This window comes from Phycodurus eques, chromosome 1 (genome assembly GCF_024500275.1).
Source record: "Phycodurus eques isolate BA_2022a chromosome 1, UOR_Pequ_1.1, whole genome shotgun sequence".
Taxonomy (NCBI): Eukaryota; Metazoa; Chordata; class Actinopteri; order Syngnathiformes; family Syngnathidae; genus Phycodurus; species Phycodurus eques.
In genome coordinates this window covers 24,807,695-24,835,406 of record NC_084525.1, presented here as the reverse complement: position 1 = coordinate 24,835,406, position 27,712 = coordinate 24,807,695, and the positions used below count along the sequence as shown (strand labels likewise).

Genomic DNA, 27,712 nt, shown 5'->3' with positions numbered 1-27,712 from the left:
GGCGGCCGACCGGAGCTGTGGCCGTAAGGTGGTTGGTGCCTGTCGTGGCGGCAATCCCCAAACCTGTTGGTGGACACCAACAGTGAGGGATGCCGTCAAGCTGAAGAAGGAGTCCAATCGGGCCTTTTTGGCCTGTGGGACTCCTGAGGCAGCTGATGGGTACCGGCTGGCCAAGCGGAATGCAGCTTTGGTGGTCGCTGAAGCAAAAACTCTGGCATGGGAGGAGTTCGGTGAAGCGATGGAGAAAGACTTCCGGATGGCTTCGAGGACATTCTGGGCCACCATCCGGCGTCTCAGGAGGGAGAAGCAGTGCACCATCAACACTGTGTATAGTGGGGATGGGGCGCTGCTGACCTCGACTCAGGACGTTGTGAGCCGGTGGGGAGAATACTTCGAAGACCTCAATTCCACCGACATGCCTTCCCATGAGGGAGCAGAGGCTGGATTCTCTGAGGCGGGCTCTCCTATCTCTGGGGTTGAGGTCACCGAGGTAGTTAAAAAGCTTCTCGGTGGCAGGGCCCCAAGGGTGGATGAGATTCGATGAGTTCCTCAAGGCTCTGGTTGTTGTAGGGCTGTCCTGGTTGACACACCTCTGCAACATCACGTGGACATCGGGGACAGTGCCCCTGGATTGGCAGACTGGGGTGGTGGTCCCCCTTTTTAAGAAGAGGGACCGGAGGGTGTGTTCCAACTACAGGGGGATCACACTCCTCTGCCTCCCTGGTAAGGTCTATTCAGGGGTGCTGGAGAGGAGGGTCCGTCGGGAAGTTGAATCTCTGATACAGGAGGAGCAGTGTGGTTTTCGTCCTGGCCGTGGAACAGTGGACATGCTCTACACTCTTAGCAGGGTCTTCGAGGGTGCATGGGAGTTCGCCCAACCAGTCTACATGTGTTTTGTGGACTTGGAGAAGGCGTTCGACAGTCTCCCTCGGGGTGTCCTGTGAGGGGTGCTTCGGGAGCATGGGGTACCAGATACGGGCTGTTCGGTCCCTGTACGACCGGAGTCAGAGTTTGGTCCGCATATCCGGCAATAATTCGGAATTGTTTCCGGTGAGGGTTGGACTCTGCCAAGGCTGCCCTTTGTCACAGATTCTGCTCATAACTTTTATGGACAGAATTTATAGGTGCAGTCGAGGCGTAGAGGGGGTCCGGTTTGGTGGCCTCAGTATGGCATCTCTGCTTTTTGCAGATGATGTGGTTCTGTTCGCTTCATCAAGCCGTGACCTCCAACTCTCACTAGAGCAGTGAGAGTAATTATCCGAAATTGTCAACATGGGGGCGGGGCAGTATTTGTGTTTGTTTGATGTTTCCTCTGCATGTGCCACATGCACAGGTCTGCTACACTAAATGGCAAGCGTTCAGTGGGCAGCTTGGTGATGATGTGGTGCCCTGACCTGCTTTCTTTTTATGCCCACTTTTCTACTCACTCTGGGCTGCTTGAGAACATGAAACACCTCGCCTAATCACAACATTGTAGCTCTGCCCCCAGTTGTAATGGCAACAAAAGTTCATTGGCCAAGTAGGACAAGGTGGCGCATGTACAGCATGAGACTGTTACACCTACTTGATCTTGTCGATCGGTTCATTGGGGCTGTGCTCCACAGCCACCAGCAGCCCGCCAGAGTCCAGAATGGCGTAATGATGTGGCCCATCCAGAGCCTTTGTCCACGTGTACCCTCCATCGTCAGACACGTACACGTCAGGGGTCATCACAGAGATGCTGTCGCCGACACTCCCTGACAAGATCGTGCAAAAAATTTCAATTTAAGTAACAGGTACCACAAAATAAAACTGCATACTGGAAAATTGTTTGAAAACGTGATTACCATGAGCTAATATTATGCCAACAGCGTTTGGTTCACTTAGGGGCAGCATGGGGACGTTGAGCCTCATTGCAGTACTGTATGACGCATGGATGTGGAGACTGCACTGTTCATTCAAACAGAGAAAGTAGCATTTAGTACACATGCAGTAGTACCTCCAAAGTCCACTGCAACTGCTGAAATTCAGGGACCTCTCTAACGCTGTGAAAATTGGCACTTATTCCATAGTTCTGGACGTAAAAAAAAGATTCCCCAAAATTCTCCCCATAGAAATAATTTTAGGCTTGTTTTCTATTGACATTGTAACGATACTACCTTCCAGATTGATATTGAACAGACGGAACACCAAGAACTGATTACCTTTGCATTCCTACCCCTAAAACCTCAGCCAGTAGGCCAGGCCTGCAAACCACCGGACATCTGTTTTAACTCAAGTGGACCCATAAAACCAGATAAAGATTCCCTCACTGGCCTCACGGGGCTTCGCGATACAGATCTTTCAGTGTGGACAGCCAAATGACCGGAAATCTGGTGGCAGGGGGGCCTCATGACCAGATCTGACAGTTCGGAATAATTGGCGACAATGGATCTATTGGTTAACCAACTTCCCTATGAACCCGCCAGAGGAGTTAGCAGAGGATCTTTGTTGACATTCTTCACGTCCAATCTGACCTCTACTACCGGACTCTCTGGGATCATTAGTGGTGCATGAACGATGCCCGCTGGTGCTTAAGAGTCACTGCAAGCTGAATTCCAATGACTGCATATTTAGTGTGTTAAATTCCTGCTTTCAAACATACAACAAAGCCTGCATGAGAATGTTCTAAGTGTATATCGTGAAAATGTCATTATCTCAGAGGATACGAAAGGTTATATAATTGACATTAACTGTACCTGCTCCATCAAACAAAGAGTGAAACAATCATTGCATATGTTAACCATTATGTGTGAGACAATGCAAAAACTGGGAATTATTTTTATTTTAGATGTACAGGGTTTTAGCCCACAGATAAACTTAAGGGAGCGGCACGGTGAAAGACTGGTTTGAGCGTCTGCCTCACAGTTCTGAGGTCCGGGGTTCAATCCCCGGCCCCACTTGTGTGGAGTTTGCATGTTCTCCCCGTGCCTGTGTGGGTTTTCTCCGGGCACTCCGGTTTTCTCCCACATCCCAAAAACATGCATGCTACGTTAATTGACAACTCCAAATTGCCCGTAGGTGTGAATGTGAGTGCAAATGGTTGTTTGTTTGTGCCTTGCGATTGGCTGGTAACCAGTTCAGGGTGTACCCTGCCTTCTGCCCAATGATAGCTGGGTGACCCTATTGAGGAGAAGCGGCTCAGAAAATGGATGAAGTTACTGAATTGATTTCCAGCTACTGAATTGTTTGCCCGATGATAGCTGGGATAGGCTCCAGCATGCCCATGACCCTTGTGAGGATAAGCGGCTCAGAAAATGGATGGATGGATGGATATACTTAAGGGGAAATACAATAGTAGGTGTGGTGGTCTAAGACCAACATGGTCTCCCATGTTGGTCTTTTGTTCCCTACCCAAAAGTACAAAAAGCCACAGCTCTTCTCCTCATCTTGCGCTATCATTGCCAGTTGTAAAAAACACTTAATTTCATTTGTTGCTGCTGAGGGTATAGCCCAACCAGTTATTAGGTTTAGGGGATCATTAATTTTTCACACAGGGCCACGTAACTTTGAATAGTTTTTTTCCTTAATAAATGAAAGCACCATTGAAAACCAGCATTTTAAGTACACTTGGGTTATATTTATCTGATATTTAGGGTAAAACAATTTTACATTTTATTTTTTTTTAAAGATTTTAATTCATCTCAATTGCTTTGTTGATTTATTATAAATAAAATGAAGAAAATGTGCAATTTTACAAAATATTAAATATAATAAATTGAACATTGAGATTTATTTATTTTATTTATTAAAACTTTGCTTGTACAGTGGTACCTTGGAGAGTTAAGTTCCGTAACCTAGCTCTTAAAAGGAGGTATGGGGTCTCAATGATCCGTACTTCACTAATGAGTTGATTTTATGTATTTTTTAATGTTGCTCAAGAAAATGAAACTGGCCGTCATTCCCATTAATATTCCATTAACATTTTTGGGCAATTGGTACATAATGAATTGACTTTGGAATGCCTTTTTTTCAATCGCAAAAATCAGACCAAAGAGCTGTCAAAGGACACCAGAAACAAAATTATAGACCTGCACCAGGCTGGGAAGACTGAATCTGCAAAAGATAAGCAGCTTGGTGTGAAGAAATCCACTGTGGGAGCAATTATTAGAAAATGGAAGGCCTACAAGACCACTGATAATCTCCCTTGATCTGGGGCACCACGTAAGATCTCACCGTGGGGTCAAATTGATCACAAAAATGGTGAGCAAAAATCCCAGAATCACATGGGGGAACCGAGTGAATGACCTGCAGAGAGCTGGGACTAAAGTAACAAAGGCTACCATCAGTAACACACTACGACGCCAGGGACACAAATCCTGCAGTGCGAGACGTGTCGCCCTGCTTAAGCCAGTACATGTCCAGGGCCGTTTGAAGTTTGCTAGAGCGCATTTGGATGATCCAGAAGAGGATTGGGACAATGTCATATAGTCAGATGAAACCAAAATAGAACTTTTTGTAAGAGAAAGAATGCTTAGTTGCATCCAAAGAACACCATACCTACTGTAAAGCATGGGGGTGAAAACATCATGCTTTAGGGCTATTTCGACTGATCCATGTAAAGGAAAGAATGAATGGGGCCATGTATCGTGAAATTTTGAGTGAAAACCTCCTTCTATCAGCGAGGGCATTGAAGATGAAACATGGCTGGGTTTTTTAGCATGGCGATGATCCCAAACATACCGCCCGGGCAATGAAGGAGTGGCTTCGTAAGAAGCATTTCAAGGTCCTGGAGTGGCCTAGCCAGTCTCCAGATCTCAACCTCATAGAAAATCTTTGGAGGGAGTTGAAAGTCTGTGTTGCCCAGCGACAGCCCCAAAACATCACTGCTCTCGAGGAGATCTGCATGGAGGAATGGGCCAAAATACCAGCAACAGTGTGTGAAAACCTTGTGAAGACTTACAGAAAATGTTTGACCTGTGTCATTGCCAGCAAAAGGGTATATAAGGTCTTGAGATGAACTTTTGTTATTGACCAAATACATATTTTCCACCATAATTTGCCAATAAATTCTTTACAAATCAGTGATTTTCTGGATTTGTTTTTTTCTCATTTTATCTCTCATAGGTGAGGTATACCTATGATGAAAATTTAAGTGGGAGAACTTACACAATTGGTGGCTGACTAAATACTTTTTTGCCCCAGTATTCAACTTTTCATCTAAAACCCAAATGTCTTCAGAATACAACAAGACAAAGGAATTGACCTTGCTGTGCGAATATTTTTGGAGGGGACTATATGAGTGCAGTAAAAAGTCTGTGTTTATTGGCATTTGCTAAAATTCTGTGTTCACCTGTTCCGGGTCCTTGGCTGTCGAGTCACACTCACTGTTGGCAGGCTTCTGCAAGCTAGACCACTCCCCTCCCATGTCACGAGTCACCACAGACATCATAGAGCTGTCTGGAAAAACACAAGAGCATTTACTTTATACACACACACACACACACACACACACACACACACACACACACATGTAGGGTTGGGCCATATGGTCTATTAAAATTAAATCAACATTTCTTCCCACAAAAGTCCAATTTCAAATCCATTTTCTCTCCTTTGATTTTAGAGAAAGTAAATGACTGACATTATTTAAATCAAATAAATGTTTGCTTTTTGTTTTTTCCCCCCCCTTCTGGGATTTGCTTTATTGCTGCTGCTACCAAACAAGATTTGGAACCTTTTTAATTCCGTCCCAGCATTATCTTGTATGACCGTCCCCAGAAATAATATAAACAATTTTTGCAGGGGAAGACGCGGCTTGTTTGAAAGTTTGTAAAACTGACTCAGAAAACAAGGTACTACTTTTCCATTCTTCTGGAAGCTGGCTCAAAAGCGTTAACAGCGCAAAAGTTCATATGCACCATGGCTATAACCCTAGACGCAGGTCACCGGGCCCCCCCTCTGGAGCCAGGCCTGGAGGTGGGGCTCGAAGGCGAGGGCCTGATGGCTGGGCCTGCACCCATGGGGCACAGCCCGAAAGGGTTATGTGGGTCACCCTTCCCATGGGCTCACCACCTCTGAGAGGGGCCATAGGGGTCGGGTGCAGTGTGAGCTGAGCGGTGGCCGAAGGCGGGGACCTTGGTGATCCGATCCCTGGCTACAGAAACTGGCTCTAGGGATGTGGAATGTCACATCTCTGGCAGGGAAGGAGCCCAAGCTGGTGTGTGAGGTTGAGAAGTTCAGACTAGATAGTAAGGCTCGCCTCCACACACGGCTTGGGCTCTGGTATCAGTCCTCTAGAGAGGGGTTGGACACTTTTCCACTCTGGAGTTGCCCATGGCGAGAGGCGCCGAGCAGGTGCTGGTATACTTATTGCCCTCGGCTCAGCGCCTGTACATTGGGGTTCACCCCGGTGGACGAGAGGGTAGCCTCCTTCCGCCTTCGGGTGGGGGGGACGGGTCCTGACTTTTATTTGTGCCTATGCACCAAACAGCAGTTCAGAGTACCCAGCCTTCTTGGAGTCCTTAGGGGGGGTGCTGGAGAGCACTCCTGCTGGGGACTCCATCGTTCTGCTGGGGGACTTCAATGCTTACGTGGGCAATGACAGTGAGACCTGGAAGAGGGTGATTGGGAGGAAGTCTAATAACAGTCGGAAAAGGGTGGAGTGCCCTCTCCAGGTCGGGGATGAGATCCTGCCCCAAGTGCAGGAGTTCAAATATCTTGGGGTCTTGTTCATTAGTGAGGGAAGAATGGAACAGGAGATTGACAGGCGAATCGGTGCAGCGTCTGCAGTGATGCGGACTTTGTATCGGTCCGTTGTGGTGAAGAAGGAGCTAAGGCGAAGCTCCCCATTTACCGGTCGATCTCCGTTCCGACCCTCACCTATGGTCAAGAGCTGTGGGTCGTGACCAAAAGAACAAGATCCCAGATACAAGCGGCCAAAATGAGTTTCCTCCGCAGGGTGTCCGGGCTCTCCCTTAGAGATAGGATGAGAAGCTCAGTGATCCGGGAGGAGCTCAGAGTAGAGCCGCTGCTCCTCCGCATTGAGAGAAGCCAGATGAGGTGGCTCGGGCAATGCTTAGGATGCGTCCCGGACGCCTCCCTGGTGGGGTGTTCCGGGCACGTCCCACCGGGAGGAGACCCCGGGGATGCCCCAGGACACGCTGGAGAGACTACGTCTCTCTGCTTACCTGGGAACGCCTCGGGATCCCCTCGAAAGAGCTGGAGGAAGTGGCTTTGGAGATGGAAGTCTTTGCTTCCCTGCTGAAGCTACTGCCCCAGCGACCCGACCTCGGATAAGCGGAAGACAATGGATGGATGGAGATCCAGTGAAGCTGTGGCTTGCAGATCCCAATTTGAGATCCACTGCTATAAGCTACATGAGCAGAGCTACCTTCATCGAGGACGCTAGTGATGAAAACTCCTCGCAGGGAAGTGATGTTGGTGAAGTCAGTCTCGCCTCCTGTGGTGGTGTAAAGGTGGCGCTCCAGTGACTTGGAGAAGATGGTGCCCCGGTCATCCGATACATAAATCGTGCCAACGCCAGAATCTGAGGAAACACATGAAGATAGCATCACATGCTCTTAAGATAAAGGTGTCGAGTTACTGGACCAACCTCCCGGCTCGTCGACGTGCATGAAGACCATTTCATTGCTTGCTGCCAAGATAGAGTAGAACTGCCTGTGACCGATGGCAGGCAACTGGGCCATGTTCCAAGTGTCGCCATGGTCCACCGACACATGGATCATCCTCAGAGTGCCCTGCAGAGAAACACCAGAGCTGACATGGGGGGGAGCGGTACCACCACCCTATGATCATGATGTTGGGCTAACATCATTTGATCAAGAAGCATTTGAGAGCTATCATCTGTCGAGGCTTCAACACGTCTAAAAATGAAAATATTGTTCCACAGTGACATGTTTTAGGGGTTCTAAACACGAAGCCCTATTGGATCTTTTACCACGACGTCACACGTGCATCTGGGTGGCAAAAACTCAAGCAATTTCATGGCACCATGTGTAAACATCATTTGACCAAGGCAGAGTGATTGAGAAACAGGGTAAACGTATCATTTGACCACGGCACAGTGATTGAGAAACAAGGTACAAAAAAATAAATAAATAAGGTAAAAAAAAAAAAAAAAAAAAAAAAAAAACTGACATCATTTGAATGTGTCAGTCGAATAGAGGATTTTACGTGAGGTCAGCTGTTTGGAAGTGAGACCCAATGCCGGCCATAATTTACATTTCAACAGGTACATTGATTTAAAAATAGATATGGTTTGGATTAATTGCACACACATGCTCTTTTGGCAGTGAAACAAATAGTGCACTGTCAGCTACAAGCAGGCTAGCCATTATGTTTGCTTGTTTGCCTATGCCATTTAATGTGGGCAGAGCATGGGGTCAAAGTTTAAGTATCACTTAAAGGATTAAGGTTAGAAAAGGTATGAACCCCCTGAATCAGTTTCACCCATCAATACAAAATTGTGTGTACATGTCTATTTTAACAGGATGCCCCTAAAAGTTTCAAGGACCCATGCCCAAAATTGAACACAAATTTGGTTGAATTCCCAGCCTCTTACTTTAATGAATCCCTGTTAGGAGTTCACCAAAATCGGAAGCAGGTATAATAGACAAATGCTCAATTGCGAAAGTGTGCAACGCAGGCTTCCTGTAGTGGCACGTACACTTCAATTGTATTTAAAATTCACATACGATATTTTTTTTTATTGAACAATTATTTAAGTACACTTTAATGTTAATCCGCACAGGCCCCACTACGCTACTGTATTTTATTGTTGGTAATTATGGTACCTGGAAATTACCTGTTTTTTTTGGTTTTGTTTTTTTAGGTGGGAGGAGCATATTTGCAAGTTTTGATCATCTTTCTGAGAATTCAACACAAAAAAGTGGATGCAAGGGCCCGTTAGTTACAATTGCATTGGATCTCACTGGGGTATAATCAGGCATCGAATGAGTGTCCAGTCCATAGCTGGGTTTTCAAGCAGACTTTTTTTGTCATTGTGATTGACACCATTCCGATTGAAGATCCAGAGCTGCCAAACTATAAATATTCACTTCCCGAATAATTTCTCAAAAATTTGTCAGAATTTGCACATTTTCTAAATTTTGTCAAGAACATTTCCGTGCAAATACATTTCATGCAAACATTTCCGTGCATTTCCGGTCATAATGGTAAATAAATTATGGCTTCAATATTTGTCATTTTAATGTTTTGTATTACATCTTTGTAATGGTGGATGCAGTTGCAGCCTGAATCAATGTGCCAGGAAATGAGATTTTGACATTCCATCAAAAATATCTGCGTCTGTGGATTAATTCACCTTTGCCAATTGTGTTTTCAACCCTGGTAACAATAAAGTCGATTAAAGCAGATTAATTAGATCTCAAACATCAAAATTAAAACTCAGGACTGTATTTTGCAAACAAACAACATTGCTGATCGACTGAATTGTATAGTTTATGTATGGCCAATAGTTTTGGTATCTGTTTTGTGCAATGTACGCATACAAGAAGTCCATGTAAAAAGAAGAAATTAAGTCTTCTCTTGCATGCTATTTATATGACATATTTCTTTTCCTGTATCCACAATTGCTGCTGAAACGATGCAAATTTCCACATTGTGGGACTAATAAAGGTTACCTTATATTACAAATGTAAATTAATAATAATAATGTACTTTTAGGGTGGCACCATAAAAGACTGGTTAGCACATCTGCCTCAAAGTTCTGAGGTCCCGGGTTCAAGTCCGGCCTCGCCTATGTGGCGTTTGCATGTTCTCCCCTTGCCTGCGTGGGTTTTCTCTGCGTACTCCGGTTTCTTCCCACATCCCAAAAACAGGCATGGTAGGTTAATTGAAGACTATAAATTGCCCATAGGTGGGAATGTTAAGTGTGAATGGTTGTTTATATTTGCCCTGCTGGTTGGCCACCAGTTCAGGATGTACCCCACCACTCACCCAGAGTCAGCCGAGATAGGCGCCAGCGCGCCCGCGACCCTACTGAGGAAAAGCGGCACGGAAAATGGATTGATGAATATACAACCTGCCCACGTTCTGAAGTGACATGTGCAGTGACGTACTAATTAGTTAATTGGCCTGTTATTTTGTTGTTCAAAGTTGGTTGCTCTCTGCGAAAACGCAGTTCCAGCCAGACCTATGTGACAATTGTATTGTTCCATCAAATCACTTATTTAGATGTTTGCCATTGCTTGTAACGATAGCTTTGGAATTAGCACAAGTCTTTGTTGCTTGTAACGATAGCTTTGGAATTAGCACAAGTCTTTGCCTATCCACTCCTTGTCCTCCCTTCATGAAACTTGTAAGAAGCAGTGTAGCTTATTCACTACCATGGAGGCGATGGTCAGTGACTTACAATGCGTTGACAGCGGGCGCAAGGACAACTTTCACCTCCACAGCTTAGCACTGGGCGGCATAATAAATTACGGCCGTAACGAGGGAACTTTTGGTGATTTCCGTAACAAAATATGGGAAGTTACATAACATTTGGTAGATCTGAAGATCTCTGGTCAATTGTTTACATGCAACGTGATCTATTCCAATTTGGTGTATACGTGTGCCACACGTTTCATCAGAACAGCAGTTTTACAGACATGTAACACGCATAGATCAATTTAAACATCACATTATTTTAATCAAGATGGAGGTCAGACGCCTATTTAGCACAGTGGTTGTGATTGTTTATACTTTTATTATGATAAAAACAAGTTACAAGTCGTTAGAAATATCTCCGTCGCAGACCAGCTCTGGTAGGAAGCCGCCATGTTTTCAAGTGCATAAACGATAACGTCACCGCACATTTACGTAAAAAGGACGGCATGGGCAGACAAAGCAGAGCCCAGCACCATTCCTATTCATGGTTTACATGTCAATTTACTTCTCATCAGTTTGGAAAAAGGAATATTCCATCCTTAACCCAAATGAAATTTCAATTTGGATTTGGATTTTTTATTCCAATTTAGGTGTTTATATTGAGCATTTTCATTCGGTTTGGGCTTCTAACATAATTTCTAATTGGATTACAAGGCTCCATACAAACCAGGCTCATTTTGCCTCACACGTTCGCAGAAATTCCAGAGCTTTTTCTTGCACTAAAATAACTGCGCGTTTCTCCTATTTTGCCCCAAACCCACCTTGCCCGTCATCACAGAAGCATACAGGAAGCGACCGCCGATACCGAAGGAGTATATCTTGGTAGCGACGGTCTTGATTGTTTGCCCGAAATCCATGGTCCTCCTGATCTCCAGCACGCCGCGTTCACCTGAATAACACGAGGGCAAATTAAGCGAGAAAACTGCACACTAGTAACATCTAATCACGGTGAGGCATAATGACATGTTTAATCATAGACGATTTGGAACACTTACTACAGGATCCATTGGGATTGGTTGAAAAAAAGATGGCATTCTTCATCCCCCTGGAATTAAAGTAAGAACGGTGTTTTAATTAAGCATGATGAACAAAGTTTCAAGGTTTATTTACAACAGGGGTGTCAAACTCATTTTTGTCACGGGCCACATCGCAGTTATGACTTACCTCGGAGGGCCGTACGACTGTGGACCCATATAAATGAAAGATTACCTCATATACTGTAATTACAGTATACACAACGCATTGATGAATAATCAGTTTTGAAATCAGAAGCCTATAAAAACATGTTTTTCAACTATTACATTTCTTTTGAAAGGGGGATGGGTAACAAAGAAAGGCTTGCAAATATCTCAATGGTATTACACCAGAACACAATTAACGATTTTGATTTGCTTTCACGGGCCACATAAAATGATGTGGCGGGCCGGATCTGGCCCACGGGCCACCAGTTTGATACCTGTGATTTAGAAGAACAGAACACACGACTCATGCCCTTCCTGAATATTTGGATCCAATTGTGTTTACTACACACAGCGTTTAAAATAAAGTTTAAACCAAATGTTTACATACATTATATAAAAAGACAAGCATTTTTTTTTTACTCAGTCTGATATAAAAATCAGACTAAACATTTCCTTTTTTAGGCCAATTAGCATTTCCAAAATTATTTCTATTTGGTAAGTGCCAGAATGATAGGATTTTTAGATTTTTTTGTCTTCAAATCCAGAAGTTTGCATTAGTTTTTGATACCATTGCCTTTCAATTGCATGACTTGGGTCAAACATTTTGGATATCCTTGCACAAGCTTCTCACAATAGTTGGGAGGGATTTTGTCCCACTGCGATTGGCTGGCAATCAGTTCAGGGTGTACCCCGCCTCCTGCCCGATGATAGCTGGGATAGGCTCCAGCACGCCCGCGACCCGAGTGAGAAGTGGCTCAGAAAATGGATAGAAGGATGGATGGATTTTGGCCCATTCCTCCCAACATAACTGGTGTAACTAAGCCAAATTTGCTCGCATGCAATTTCAGGTCTGGCCATAAATTTTCAGTAGGCTTGAGATCAGGGCTTTGTGATGGCCACTCCAAAACATTGTTATCCTGAAGCCACTTTGTAACCAGTTTAGCAGTATGCTTCAGGTCATTATCTGTTTGGAAGACCCATTTCAGGGTTGGCACAGGGTCATGAAACCTCTTAGCCAATGTGGCTAAAAATCTCCTAGCCACACTTGTGTGTAGTTAGCCAAAACATCACGTGTGTTTATGAGGCTAAACCTTTAGCCAAACACTTAGCCACTCCTGATAACTGGGAAATAAGTCGATAAGCTTTAACAATCTGGGCCCAATTAAAACTACCTAGTCATAAATTAGAAGTAGGGCTGAACGATGGGAAAAATGCTTAATTGCAAGTTTTTTTTGTTTGTTGCTTTTAAACAAATGTTGCGATTGCGACTTAGCATGCGATGCTTCAGGAGGAGGTTTGTTATCTTCAGCATTATTCACTAAACAAGAAAAATTATTCTATCGTATGACCAACACAAAATTGGATAAAGCCAATAAATAACTGTAGGCCAGGCCTAAAAATTTTGATGAATTGATAAGAATCCATCCATTTTCTGAGCCGCTTCTCCTCACTAGGGTCGCGGGCGTGCTGGAGCCTATCCCAGTTGTCATCGGGCAGGAGGCGGGGTACACCCTGAACTGGTTGCCAGCCAATCGCAGGGCACATAGAAACAAACAACCATTCGCACTCACAGTCATGCCTATGGGTAATTTAGAGTCTCCAATTAATGCATGTTTTTGGGATGTGGGAGGAAACCGGAGTGCCCGGAGAAAACCCACGCAGGCACGGGGAGAACATGCAAACGCCACACAGGCGGGGCCGGGGATTGAACCCTGGTCCTCAGAACTGTGAGGCTGACGCTTTAACCAGTCGGCCACCGTGCCGCCTGAATTGATATGAAGACAGAAAAACCTTCCTTCACTGTAGAATATTGACTTACCGATTTAACTTCATGCCTTGTAAATATGTAATACTGTATAATGAGGCTCGTCAGTGTTAGCCGAATATAGAAATAACTGACACGAGTGACACTTTTCATCACCCAGACATGCGCATAAAAGCAGTGCAAATGGTAAACAATATTAAATTTTCATTTATGTTCTTGTGAATGAAAGTAAAAGGGTTGAGATAATTCGCATATTTGATAATCCTCAAAAAGGATCTTAAAGACTATATAGATTGATTCATTCATTCATTTTCCGTACCGCTTATCCTCACTAGGGTCGCAGGCGTGTTGGAGCCTAACCCAGCTATCTTCGGGCGAGAGGCGGGGTACACCCTTAACTGGTAGCCAGCCAATCGCAGGGCGCATAGAAAAAAAACAACCATTCGCACTCACATTCACACCTAAAGGCAATTTATAGTCTTCAATTAACCTACCATGCATGTTTTTTTTTGTATGTGGGCGGAAACCGGTGTACTTGGAGAAAACCCACGCAGGCACGGGGACAACATGCAAACTCCACACAGGCGAGGCCGGATTTTAACCCGGGTCCTGAGAATCTGTAAGGCAGATGTGCTAACCACTAGTCCACCGTGTGAATATGAATACATGAATATGAATATTCTAAATCTTTGGTGGTAAATATTACTAAGCTAACTTTAACTGTCAGATCATTCTAACAGATTTCAAAAGCAGGACACAAGCAGGACATTAGTCTAAATTACATAACCCAAATGATTAGCTAGCTATGCCCTGGTTTGAGCCACAGTCGCCGCCGCTCGGCCAAAGTGGGATTAGCAGCATGTGCTTGATGAAGAAGGCAGCGAGCTAGCTGCGAGAACTAATGTGAATTGCAGGACACATTGACCATCGACACTTCAAACGTACGTCGCTGTAATAAATATGCATACTTCAATTCGGCCCCAAGCCGGATCGGGTCTTGTCTTCCCCGATACACTTCTCCCCGCAACTGGGAAAGCCAGTGGACCTCGACTGATTCGAAGAATTTTACGAAGCGCGGGTGGGGGAACTAAACCATTAACACCGTTCACACACGTCAGAATAAGCGCGCAGGCAATTTTGATTCGCCAGCGTGGTGAACGTGGTCAATATTCACTTCAATTGGTTAGTGTTGCATCAGTAACCAATTGAACTTCATCTTTGTTTCAATTAGCCACTGGCGAGGTGGCGAATGGGCAGCGTGAACCCTGCATTTGCACCAAAGCTCTATCTTCCTGGCTGATGTCTTGAGATGTTGCTTCCGTATTTCCACATGTTCCTTCCTCATGATGTCATATATTTTATGAACTGAACCCGCCAGTCCAGTATTTCAAAATTGGGATGGTGTTCTCATGCTTGTAAGCGTCCCTCTTTTTCCTCCAAACATAACGAAGCTCAATGTGCCCAAACAGTTCCATTTTAGTTTCGTCAGACCACATTTCTCCAAAAGGTCTTTGTCCCGATTTGCAAACTGTAACCTTTCTTTTTGATGTTTCTTTTGGAGTAATGGTTTCTTCCTGACTGAGTGGCATTTCAGCCATGTCGGTACAGTACTTGTTTCACGGTGGATAATGACTCACTACTTGCTTCAGCCAGCATCTTCACAAGGTCGTTTGCTTTTGTTCTTGAGTTGACATACATATTTCAGACCAGACCAAAGCACGTTAATCTCTGGGACACAGAACCTGTCTCCTTCCTGAGCGGTTTGATGGCTGGACATTTCCATTGTGTTTACACTTGCATATAATTGTTTGAACAGATAAATGTGGGACCTTCAGGAATCTGCAAATTGCACCCAAGGATCTTGAACTTGACTTGTGCAAGTCCACAACTCCCTTTCTGATATCTGCAGATTTTTTCTTAACTGTTAATTTTTCCATTTTTGCAAATAACAAAATACTCTCCAAATTAGGTGCCTGCAACTCCTATAGGTAAAGCTTGAAATGGGAAGAGGCGTCTCGGAAGTACATTGATTTTTATTGTCTCGAATCTACAAGATATAGAGAGGAAGGATCTCCCAACATGTCATGTCACTTCTTATTTGTTCAATTAACTTACCATAGTTAGCCTTGAATAATTGCACAGGGAGAGGCGTGACAATAATTCCCAAATATCAAAATCCTTGTTTGGACCAACGAAGAGAGACATCTTTATTTAATTGTACTAGCCAATCATCATTGCCTCTGATTTATTTTGTTAGCCGATTTCTTTTGACTTTCCCATGATGTTACACAAAGAAGCAGTGTGTTTCAGGTGTACCTAGTTCAAATAAATCCACAGGTGTGTCTCCAAGTCAAATGTTGTCAATAAACTTAAACTCAAATAAATAAATCAGAAACTTCCAAAGAAATTACATCAACATCTGGGTTTCCCCCAAATGGTTTAAAGGCATAATCGTACTGTATGTAAACTTCTGACTTTGAAGAAAATAACGGTCTTAAAAAGGAAAAAATACTAATTGTAATTCTCACAATATTCTGGAGTTCACCAAATGGATATAATTTTAGTAACCCTAGTTGACCAAAAAAAAAAAAAAAAAAAAAAAAAAGAAAAGAAAAGTTGAGTCTGATTTCATGTCTAGACAGTGAGAAAAAGCATGTCTTTTAGAGTGTATTTACTCGTAAACATCTGGTTTCTACTGTACTTACAACTTTAATAATCATAGCAGAGATACAGAGGGAATGATATATGTACGTATATACATTTATTATTAACATTTACTTTAAATATGTGTGCTTGTTTTCATGTGCTTGACTGACTCAACATTAGCCGCTAGCTTGAAGAAACGGCTGCTAGTGAATGTTATACTACTTAGTGTATAAGGGAGTACTTCCGGGAAAAACAAGTCAGGGCTGCTTGCCAAGCTGATTTTACTGCAAAGGTGGAACAACAAGGAAAAGTCCCAGGATGATTGATGTGACCTTGTTTTGTGAGTATTGAGAGTTATCAAGTTGGGTTAACTAGGGCGTGAACTACATTTTATATAAAGAACTTAGTGTCAGGAAGTGATTGACTGATTGTGAATAGAACAACACAACACTTCTTCACTCTTGCCTCATCTACACAAACAGAAAATTAAAGTGAACGTATTATGTATGACTTTTGCATGTGTTATATCAAAACAATTGTGCGTCCAGAGTGCCGGCCTACCCATCAAGTGGGAAATTCAACAACCAAGTCAATCAATCTTTTGTTAGTTGCCTATTTTAGAAAATGTGTCTGCGAGTGAACCATTCTAAATATATTTCACAGAAGAACCACCCTCACACAGAATTTCTCTGCTCCTGATTTTGCAGCTAGGCTGGGCAAAGATTAGACATTTTTAAGTTACAGCATAAATTCCTTATCGTAATGATCAGACAAAACGATTATCTGGTTAAATTACAATTGAGACATCTTCAGCATATTTTCCACAATTTAAGAGTTCTCATGTGTGACAACTTCGCTGAACATTCGAGTATGTGCTACCCATTTATCATAAGATAACACTGATAATGCTGTTGGCTTAACTGTACCAACACTGTCTCTGATGGTCCTTAAAAGCACCTTGTAGACTGTGAAAAATGAAACTACGTATATATTTGCTCCTCTCCTGGTTCAGCTACCAATAGCCGTCTTCTTTGCCATTACGATTTACCTCTATCCCCTAACATTTTTCACTGTCCGTAAATGCAAAAAGCAGAGTTTAATGACTTACAGATTTAGGTCAAGTGCTAGTGCACAATTTTTGTGTGTGACCTCACGCTAGTTTGTGCTAGTAAGCTATTTAGGCTGGTGTGCTAGCTGATACAATAGATGAGCCTCGTGGCGGTAGTTTGTGTAAAATAATTTAACTACTGAATACAAATATTTATGTAACATGTTTATGATTGCTTCCCATGGGCTCACCACCTGTGGGAGTGGCCATAGGGGTCGGGTGCAGTGTGAGCTGGGCGGTGGCTGAAGGCGGGGACCTTGGCGATCCGATCCCCGGCTACAGAAGCTGGCTCTAGGGACGTGGAATGTCACCTCTCTGGCAGGGAAGGAGCCCGAGCTGGTGTGTGAGGTCGAGAAGTTCCGACTAGATATAGTCTGACTCTCCTCCACACACAACTTGGGCTCTGGTACCAGTCCTCTCGAGAGGGGTTGGACTCTCTTCCACTCTGGAGTTGCCCACGGTGAGAGGCGCCGAGCAGGTGTGGGTATACTTATTGCCCCCCCGGCTCGGCGCCTGTACGTTGGGGTTCACTCCGGTGGACGAGAGGGTAGCCTCCCTCCGCCTTCGGGTGGGGTGACGGGTCCTGACTGTTGTTTGTGCCTATGCGCCAAACAGCAGTTCAGAGTACCCACCCTTTTTGGAGTCCTTGTAGGGGGTGCTGTAGAGCGCTCCCGCTGGTGACTCCATTGTTCTATTGGGGGACTTCAATGCTCACGTGGGCAATGACAGTGAGACCTGGAAGGGCGTGATTGGGAGGAACGCCTCCCCCGATCAGAACCCGAGCGGTGTTCTGTTATTGGACTTCTGTGCTCGTCATGGATTGTCCATAACGAACACCATGTTCAAGCATAAGGGTGTCCACACGTGCACATGGCACCAGGACACCCTAGGTCGCAGTTCGATGATCGACTTTGTGGTCGTGTCATCGGACTTGCGGCCACATGTCTTGGACACTCGGGCGACGAGAGGGGCGGAGCTGTCAACTGATCACCACCTGGTGGTGAGTTGGCTCCAATGGTGGGGGAAGATGCCGGTCCGACGTGGCAGGCCCAAACGTATTGTGAGGATCTCCTGGGAACGTCTGGCAGAATCCCCTGTCAGAAGGAGTTTCAACTCCCACCTCCGACAGAACTTTGCTCATGTTCCGGGGGAGGCTGGGGACATCGAGTCCGAGTGGACCATGTTCCACGCCTCCATTGCTGAGGCGGCCGACCGGAGCTGTGGCCGTAAGGTGGTCGGTGCCTGTCGTGGCGGCAATCCCCGAACCCGGATGCCGTCAAGCTGAAGAAGGACTTTTTTGGCCTGTGGGACTCCTGAGACAGCTGATGGGTACCGGCTGGCCAAGCGGAATGCAGCTCTGGTGGTCGCTGAACCAAAAACTCGGGTATGTGAGGAGTTCGGTGAGGCCATGGAGAAAGACTTCCGGACGGCTTCGAGGAAATTCTGGTCCACCATCCGACGTCTCAGGAGAGGAAAGCAGTGCACCACCAACACTGTGTATAGTGGGGATGGGGCGCTGCTGACCTCGACTCGGGACGTTGTGAGTCGGTGGGGAGAATACTTCGAAGACCTCCTCAATTCCACCGACACGCCTTCCCATGAAGAAGCAGAGTGTGGGTTCTCTGAGGCGGGCTCTCCTATCTCTGGGTTTGAGGTCACCGAGGTAGTTAAAAAGCTCCTCGGTGGCAGGGCCCCGGGGGTGGATGAGATTCGCCCGGAGTTCCTAAAGGATCTGGATGTTGTGGGGCTGTCCTGGTTGACACGCCTCTGCAACATCCCGTGGACAGTGCCTATGGATTGGCAGACTGGGGTGGTGGTCCCCCTTTTTAAGAAGGGGGACCGGAGGGTGTGTTCCAACTACAGGGGGATCACACTGCTCAGCCTCCCTGGTAAGGTCTATTCAGGGGTGCTGGAGAGGAGGGTCCGTCGGGAAGTCGAATCTCAGATTCAGGAGGAGCAGTGTGGTTTTCGTTTTTCTACACCCTCGGCTGGGTCCTCGAGGGTGCATGGGAGTTCGCCCAACCAGTCTACATGTGTTTTGTGGACTTGGAGAAGGCGTTCGACCGTGTCCCTCGGGGAGTCCTGTGGAGGGTGCTTCAGGAGTATGGGGTACCGAACCCCCTGATACGGGCTGTTCGGTCCCTGTACGACCGGAGTCAGAGTTTGGTCCGCATATCCGGCAGTAAGTCGGACTCGTTCCCGGTGAGGGTTGGATTCCGCCAAGGCTGCCCTTTGTCGCCGATTCTGTTCATAACTTTTATGGACAGAATTTCTAGGAGCAGCCAAGGCGTAGGGGGGGTCCGGTTTGGTGGCCTCAGTATTGCATCTCTGCTTTTTGCTGATGATGTGGTTCTGTTGGCTTCATCAAGCCGTGAGCTCCAACTCTCACTGGAGCAGTTCCCAGCCGAGTGTGAAGCAGCTGGGATGAGAATCAGCACCTCCAAATCTGAGACCATGGTCCTCTGTCGTAAAAGGGTGGCGTGCCCTCTCCAGGTCGGGGATGAGATCCTGCCCCAAGTGGAGGAGTTCAAGTATCTTGGGGTCTTGTTCACGAGTGAGGGAAGAATGGAACGGGAGATCGACAGACGGATCGGTGCAGCGTCTGCAGTGATGCGGACTTTGTATCGGTCCGTTGTGGTAAAGAAGGAGCTAAGCCGAAAGGCGAAGCTCTCAATTTACCGGTCGATCTTCGTTCCTACCCTCACCTATGGTCATGAGTCGTGAAATGAAAGAACGAGATCCCGGATACAAGCAGCCGAAATGTGTTTCCTCCGCAGGGTGTCCGGGCTTTCCCTTAGAGATAGGGTGAGAAGCTCGGTCATCCGGGAGGATCTCAGTAGAGCCGCTGCTCCTCCGCATTGAGAGAAGCCAGATGAGGTGGCTGGGGCATCTCATTCGGATGCCTCCCGGACGCCTCCCTGGTGAGGTGTTCCGGGCACGTCCCACCGGGAGGAGACCCCGGGGATGACCCAGGACACGCTGGAGAGACTACGTCCTTCGGCTGGCCTGGGAACGCCTCGGGATCCCTCCGGAAGAGCTGGATGAAGTGGCTGGGGAGAGGGAAGTCTGGGCGTCCCTGCTAAAGCTACTGCCCCCGCGACCCGACCCGGATAAGCGGTAGAAAATGGATGGATGGATGTTTATGATTGTGTACATGCTTGATGCATAGTGTTGATGCTTTCCTGATAATTCTTGGTGTTGTTACAGACCACAATAAATACATCGTACCAAACAGAGTAGTAGTGCGTCTTAACTACTGAACTACTAGAGACATAACGTTTTTTTAATCCTATGTGGCTTCCCGCCATTTTTGTAAGATCTACAGGCAATTACAAACCCGTTTTAGGGAAGGTGTAAATTACTCGCAGATTTTTGGTATTCATGACAGGGCATATCCACAGTGAATAGCAGTAATTTAGTGTATGTCCACTTCAATGTTGAGGCTTGTTGACAAGAGGCCGGTCTCTCACCATTTCACCATACACACCATGTCATGGACCTTTTTCCAATTGCGGCCAAAATCCTTCGTCAGCCACAGCTCTTTCTGATGACAAAAAAAAAGGTTCAACAGTTGTGCAGCCGTTGGCTTCTCAAGAGCTCAACCAGAACTATGACTATGTTAATAAATATACTCTATGTCAACACTTGACTGATGATTGACAAGAGTTATTGCTGCAATAAAAGCCAAAGAGGAAGAGGTAGGCCAGACGTCCCAACTGAACCACGCATTACATCACTTACAATCCATGCTTGTATCAAAACAGATATAGTCTGCATTTTTCACAATTTCAAAGAGTTCCCAAGTGCCAGTTTTTCCATAATATATCCCCTCTAAACCAGGTGCCCATTGCCTGCTTACTTTGTTGCTGAGGCCCAGCAGCACATTGGAATTCTCGGGATTGTATGTGATGACTGAGAGTGGGTTGAAGGGCAGCTCCCGGCGGCTGAAACTCTTTCCAAAGTCGCTCGAGACAAAGATCCGAGAGCGGTGACCACCGGACACCTCACCTGTCAAGATCACCTAACACAGTTTGGGACACAATCCAAATTGATGTATCCACACAGATTTCACACCGGAAAACAACCTCTGTAATATAAAATGTAGTTCATGCCCTAGTTAACCCAACTTGATGACTGCACTTCACTCACTTTGCCAGAATTTTCAGGGCCGATAGCAATGCCAAACGACGATCGGATGAAGGTGTTGTTGATAAGGTCAGTGACATCCAGGAAGGACTTGCCATAGTTCTCGCTAGAAGATATCAAGGTACCATCAAATCAAAGAGCAACTCATTGTATCTGACATCAGATGGGACAGCATTACAAATACCTTCGATAGAGTTTAGACTGTCCAAGTTTGATCATGAAGAAGGGAACCTGAAACGTGGTCAAAGCTAGGATGACCTGCCACAAGAAGGAAAAATATAGCATGGATTTGGGCTGGGTAATTCATCCATTTTATTCATTACTTTGAGTTTCCTTGTTAGGGCGACTTAGATCGTTAGATTTGTTTTTATTGATAGCGACTTTTCCGAGTCCTCTATAGACTATTTTTAAATAAGTGACGAGCAACTTTAATTCTCGTTAAGAAACAGACACAGCAAACTATATAGATGAAAATAAAATCGTACAGAAATATAAACAGAAATTAATCTATAACATCAGATTAATATTAAATTTACTTATGCTTGTATGTATGACAGTTAATGATAAAATGGTACTTAAAACATTGCCCGTAACAGCTACAGTGGCTGCAGCAATGTGACAAGATTTGCCAAAAATGACAGTCCATCAAAATGCTTAGTCTGGTTGAAATGGTCCCCGCAACATGAGTACAACACAGCAAGTATTCTGAAAATTGGATGCTGAGTTTTTTGTGTCGGAAGAATTTCCTTTTTGGGGAACGCTTTTCTGTGACATCATCTGTAGAAAACGCCAAATTCGATTAAAACAGTAAAATGTTATTATTTCTAAACATATATCATTCAACAGTCTGATTTCACCTGCTACTCAGGGAACCCCTTCTCTGATTGACTGAGTTTCAGTTAAAAATATCCACCATTAGCTCATACGGGCTGAAATTTACGAGACAACAACGCATCAAAATTAGTCTTGACGTTCCTAATGACATGATTCGCCCTCAAAACTCAATTTAATAAGAGCAAATGAAACATTATTGGTAAGAAGAGCAGTGTGGGCAGTAGAATAGGCCGTATACATCATAAATCTATAGTTTCTTCGTGATTTAATTTCGTATGGAGGATTTTAGGGCCATTTTAAGTGATCATTGCATGCTTTGAAAAAGATGGTGGCCACTTGTCATGTTGCTAGTGGGAGGAAAATGCAAGTGAACCCTTTGGAATTTCTTACAATTCTGCATGAATTGGTCATAAAATATGTGATTGCTCTTCATTTAAATAAGAATAAAGAGAGTCGGCTTTAACTAATTCCACACAAACTATTGTTTTTTTCTTCTTTTTTTTATTATTGAAAATAACGTGTAAACATTCTGGACTACCTCCAAGAGTAAGTAGGTGCATCGCTGAGGGGGGAATGTAAAAAAATAAAATAAAGCTTTTTACTGTATTTTTAAGGGTGCGGCAATGTTTGAAGATGTTTATTAGCATTTGAAACACCACAAAACTGTTTTGGGATCATTGTAGTGTATATTTATGCTTTAAAATATTCATATAGGCACTTTATCACAAATTATATCACTTTAAGGGGGTGTCATTAATACACATAAATTCACAAATAGCGGCCTAGCTCAGTAAATGCACACAGTAAAACAACAATTGTTTCGGTGACGTGACACTTACCCCTGTACCATCTCCAACCCAGGCCAGTGACACTGATCCACTCAAGTCATTGAAAGTATGCTAAAAAAAATTTTTTAAATAAAAAGCACATCATCAGAACAAATCACAATAAAGAATGAATTAAAGCTTGAATGAATGACTGAATAAACGTACAGGATCAGGCACTCGAAACTCCTTTTTCATTGTCAATTCTCCAAATTATCAAGGTTAGTGATAAGACAATTGCTATTTCTGACTTGCGTACATATTAAATTTAAGTTGAGAAGTAGTTACTGTAAATATTCCTCACTAGACACTATTGGGCATGTACATATGGAAGGTTGCCCGGAGGGCTGGTGCGGGGCATGAGCATGTGGCCGGCACTCCGGGCTTCAGCACATTTGTGCTCTTTCCTGGTCCAGCTGCCATACTCCTCTGCTCTGCCAATCCTCCAGTTGTAATGCCTTATGTCCTCATCATCATCATCACAACATACCTGTACATAGATGCTTGGGGGTGTTCATGATAATGCATAAATTGCAAGATTTTTCTAAGGTTATCGTTAGTACAAAACCTTCAGGTTTCTGCTTGAAAGAAAAGAAATGCTCGGAAAAGCCTGCTACAACATCTGAAATGTATTTGCGGTTAATCAGAGGCACTGTAAAGGTCAGAGGACAAAGATGTTAATTTTGTTGATAACTCTAGAACCCCTTTACAAACCACATCGGCCAGATCGAAGTGATTATATAGCTGATATACAGCAGTTAAATTGATAAATATGATTCAGAATGCGCCTGCCGGTCTTTGGCTCTTTCCGGCGCTGTCATGCAACACTAACCAAACAGCCAGTTCATTTGGCATTGTGTGCTATTGTTCCCGTCCTTGTAGATTTGTTGTCGTATGATTTACCGATTTCACGATGGTTTATTGTGTGGCATTTAGTTGTACAAATGGTTCAGGCAGTGGCAAGAGTTCCTTTGGTTTTCCAATATGGAAACACTGAATATGTGACCAGTGGATAGGGAAAAGTCAATCGACGGGAAGAAATGCGGTCAGCTTTGGGTGCCGAGCAAGCATTCCAAACTCTGTGCTGATCACTTTGAAGCGGCGTGTTTTGAGAAAGACAACACAGGTGTAGTTTGGCAGAGGCTGAAATCCGCTGCGGTGCCAACAAGTTTTCCTACGACCATCAGGACCTTAACTGCCAGCAAGAGAACAAAATCTTGCAGCGGCGAAGCGACGCAGACAAGGGGTGAGGATTTCCTTATATATACACCTACGACTATTATGGTTATTATGCACTGGGCCATAGGAAAAAAAAAAAAAGGACCCACACAGTACTTTTTAGTACTGTCGTTTGTACTTTTGCTAATATGACAAATCAACAGTCAGGGAAAATACTTTTCTGTGCAGCATGTTATAAAGCTACTCGAGTGAGGGGTACACAATATATAGGTATACTGCATACTATGTAAAAGCTTGTGCCGTGTCACTGAAACACACATGAATATATAATACGTATAGTCGTGCTCAAAAATATTGGCACCCCTGGGGTGCCATTATTTCTAGCCATGACTGTATAAAAAGACATGCTTTTTCCCCCCTCAACTGTCTGACCCCATGAGCATGCCTGTTATATTTTATTCATGACTATGTTTCTCTCGACAAGTGAGGATGCTGGAGCGAGTAAATTAGGTGCGTGCTGCTTCCCATTTAACATTACTTTGAATGTGATTGGTTAATTCTGAATACAGCCACATACTAACTTATAAGAGCGTGTGCACACATGTGCAACCATATTACATCAGTTGTTTGTTTACTTCCCCTCTTGAAAATATTTTTTTTATTTAGATGCACAGGTTATAGGTCACAATGGTGGAAAAACTTTTGAAAAGAGTTATCTTTGTCTAATTTTTTCATTTGATGGGTTGCATTGACCTTTTACATCCACTGTACATTTCAGGTATTGGCATTGGCTGGCCGCAGGCCGCATGGCACACTCGGCGTGGACCCTCAATTAATTTTACAAATTGTTTTGGGGGTGTGGGGGGGTTTAAACATTTGGTAGCGGAAACGTGGCCAGCAGCACACTTGACACCCTAGATTAATTTTTTTTTAATGATTACATTTCCTCTACCATAACAGAGCAGAGTTTTTGGTTGTAATAACACCATTCACCACTAGAAAGTAGACATTGATTACTATAGCAATGCCATGATGAAATTCAGCAGGAAGCGAGAGTCATCACGGCAGCCATGTTGGGTAGGTGAAGGTTTCCATTGAAGGCAATGCATGGACACTGAAATTCACGTAACTTGCTCAATTTTCAAATCATTTTCATGAGGGTTACTTTTTTGTCAGTGCCAAACAGTATGCTATCAATACACATTTGGAAGGGAAAGAAAACAAAAACTATATATATGTTTTTTTTGTTTGTTTTTTGTTTTTTAAACATGTGAAAGGGACACCCAGTTCCCTTTTAATTGTACGCCGTTATACGCAACCGTATGCAGCACAATGTACTTGCATTCTTGGCCTAATGGTTTTCTTGCATCCACGCACATAGAGTGCACTGACGATGTTTACGTCCCTAGCTTAGCATCACCGTCGGCACGGAGGTCAAAATGGTTGTGTTGTATCTATCAAAACGTATCTATGAGCGTAATGACGTAATCGCGTAAAGCTGCGGTAAGAGAAAACTCAAAATTATGGTCCCATGTGGCCCCCTTTCACTGATAAAAAATTGTGGCCCCCGCCATCCTATAAGTTGCCTATGCCTGGTATACCTGTTCTCCAAGAGTAACACCACACGCTTCAAACCCTCATTCTCTTTTCTCATGTAAACTTGTTCAGGTGAGGCCAGGTGACCTCTGCAAAAAATGTTTAGCTTATAAGCATAGACCTCAGACCAAAAGTTTCCAACGTGCAAATAAATAACAGCTTTTGCAATGTATAAATGAGAACCACAAGTCTGGATGTCTTCAAAAAGAACAAAATATGACAAACTAATAACTAGCACACTGCCGGTCACAAGGTTGCTTCCTTGCACTCCTCTCCAGTCAAGCAAATAGTTTAGAGGAACAGGCACAATGCAGAAAGCGGGAACACAAACAGCCGATAGAAAACTGAAGAGGTTAAACCGGTTGAGAGCAGCAAAGCGAGTATAGCGAGTTACACTTTTGCCACACAGTACATTGTGGGGATGAAATCCTCAGAGGTGGAAGTAACAAAGTACTTGTACTTCGTTACTGTAATAGAGTAGATTTTTCAAGTACTTGTGTTTTTCTGGGGCCTTTTTACTTGTACTCCTTACTTTTTAAAAACAAATATCTGTACTTTCTACTCCTTACATGTTAAAAATGAGCTTGTTACTTTTAAAACCTTCTAAAGTTAGCCATGACGCTACGTGAAACGCAGAAAACCCAGACACTGGCTTTTTAATTTTGTTTTTGTTTTAGTGTAGATCACTACAACCTCAATTCCAATGAAGTTTGGACGTTGTGTTAAACATAAATGAAAACAGAATACAATGATTTCCAAATCATGTTCAACCTATATTTAATTGAATACCCTACAAAAACAAGATATTTAATGTTCAAAATAATAAACTTGATTGTTTTTAGCAAATAATCATTAAGTTAAGAATTTTATGGCTGTAATACGTTCCAAAAAAGCTGGGACGGGTGGCAAAAAAGACTGAGAAAGTTGAGGAATGCCCATCAAACACCTGTTTGGAACATCCCACAGGTGAACAGGGAAATTGGGAACAGGTGGGTGCCATGATTGGGTATAAAAGGAGCTTCCCTAAATTGCTAAGTCATTCACGGGCAAAGATGGGGCGAGGTTCACCTCTGTGTGAACAAGTGCGTGAGAAAATAGTCAAAACAGTTTAAGGACAATGTTCCTCAACATACAATTGCAAGGAATTTAGGGATTTCATCATCTACAATCCATAATATCATCAAAAGGTTCAGAGAATCTGGAGAAATCACTGCATGTAAGGAGCAAGGCCGAAAACCAACATTGACTGCCCGTGACCGTCGATCCCTCATGCAGCACTGCATCAAAAACCGACATCAATGTGTAAAGGATATCACCACATGGGCTCAGGAACACTTCAGAAAACCAATGTCAGTAAATACAGTTCGGCGCTACTTGAAACTCTACTATGCAGAGCAAAAGAAGAAGAATCATCTTTTATTGTCATGAACATGCATGAATGTACACGAAATTTGTTCTCTGCATTTAACCCATCACAGTGAACACATACACATGTTAGTAGAACACACTGGACCAGGGGGCTGCTGAAGCACCCGGGGAGCATTTTGGGGTATCAGTGTCTTGCTCAAGGACACCGCAGCCGTGAGTCCGGGGGATGTTGACAGATGGTCCAGTCGGGGTCTTGAACCTAGGTGCCCCACAGTAGCAGGCGATGATCTTCACCATTTGGCCACGGCGCCATTTATCAACAACACCCAGCAACGCCGCCATCTTCTTTGGACCAGAGCTCATCTACGATGGACTGATGCAGAGTGGATAAGTGTTCTGTGTTCCGAAAATTCCACATTCCAAAATTTTTTGGGAAATTGTGGACGTCATGTCCTCCGGGCAAAAAGGAAAAGAACCATCCGGACTTTCATGGACGTAAAGTTCGAAAGCCAGCATCTGTGATGGTATGGGGCTGTGTTAGGGCCAATGGCATAGGTAACTTACACATCTGCGAAGGCAACATTAATGCTGAAAGGTACATACAGGTTTTGGAGAAACATATGCTCCCATCCAAGCAACGTCTTTTTCATGGACGCCCCTGCTTATTTCAGCAAGACAATGTCAAACCACATTC

At 44.2% G+C, this 27,712-nt stretch overlaps 1 protein-coding gene across 2 annotated transcripts in view; it reads right to left on the bottom strand.

Annotated features, from left to right (window-relative positions):
- Positions 1–27,712, bottom strand: part of sort1b (sortilin 1b) — a 52,391-nt gene that overhangs the window by 20,681 nt on the left and 3,998 nt on the right. The window contains exons 2-13 of one of the 2 annotated variants that reach the window (XM_061684791.1): positions 22,891–22,950; positions 21,402–21,475; positions 21,221–21,323; positions 20,931–21,092; positions 20,542–20,615; positions 11,367–11,416; positions 11,133–11,260; positions 7,574–7,718; positions 7,352–7,507; positions 5,312–5,418; positions 1,827–1,929; positions 1,565–1,736 (exon numbers count right to left, since the gene is read on the bottom strand). In XM_061684791.1, the coding sequence (XP_061540775.1) occupies positions 1,565–1,736; positions 1,827–1,929; positions 5,312–5,418; positions 7,352–7,507; positions 7,574–7,718; positions 11,133–11,260; positions 11,367–11,416; positions 20,542–20,615; positions 20,931–21,092; positions 21,221–21,323; positions 21,402–21,475; positions 22,891–22,950 (1,334 nt within the window). The remainder of the gene's footprint in view (positions 1–1,564; positions 1,737–1,826; positions 1,930–5,311; positions 5,419–7,351; positions 7,508–7,573; positions 7,719–11,132; positions 11,261–11,366; positions 11,417–20,541; positions 20,616–20,930; positions 21,093–21,220; positions 21,324–21,401; positions 21,476–22,890; positions 22,951–27,712) is intronic. The other variant, XM_061684797.1, reaches the window with a different exon arrangement.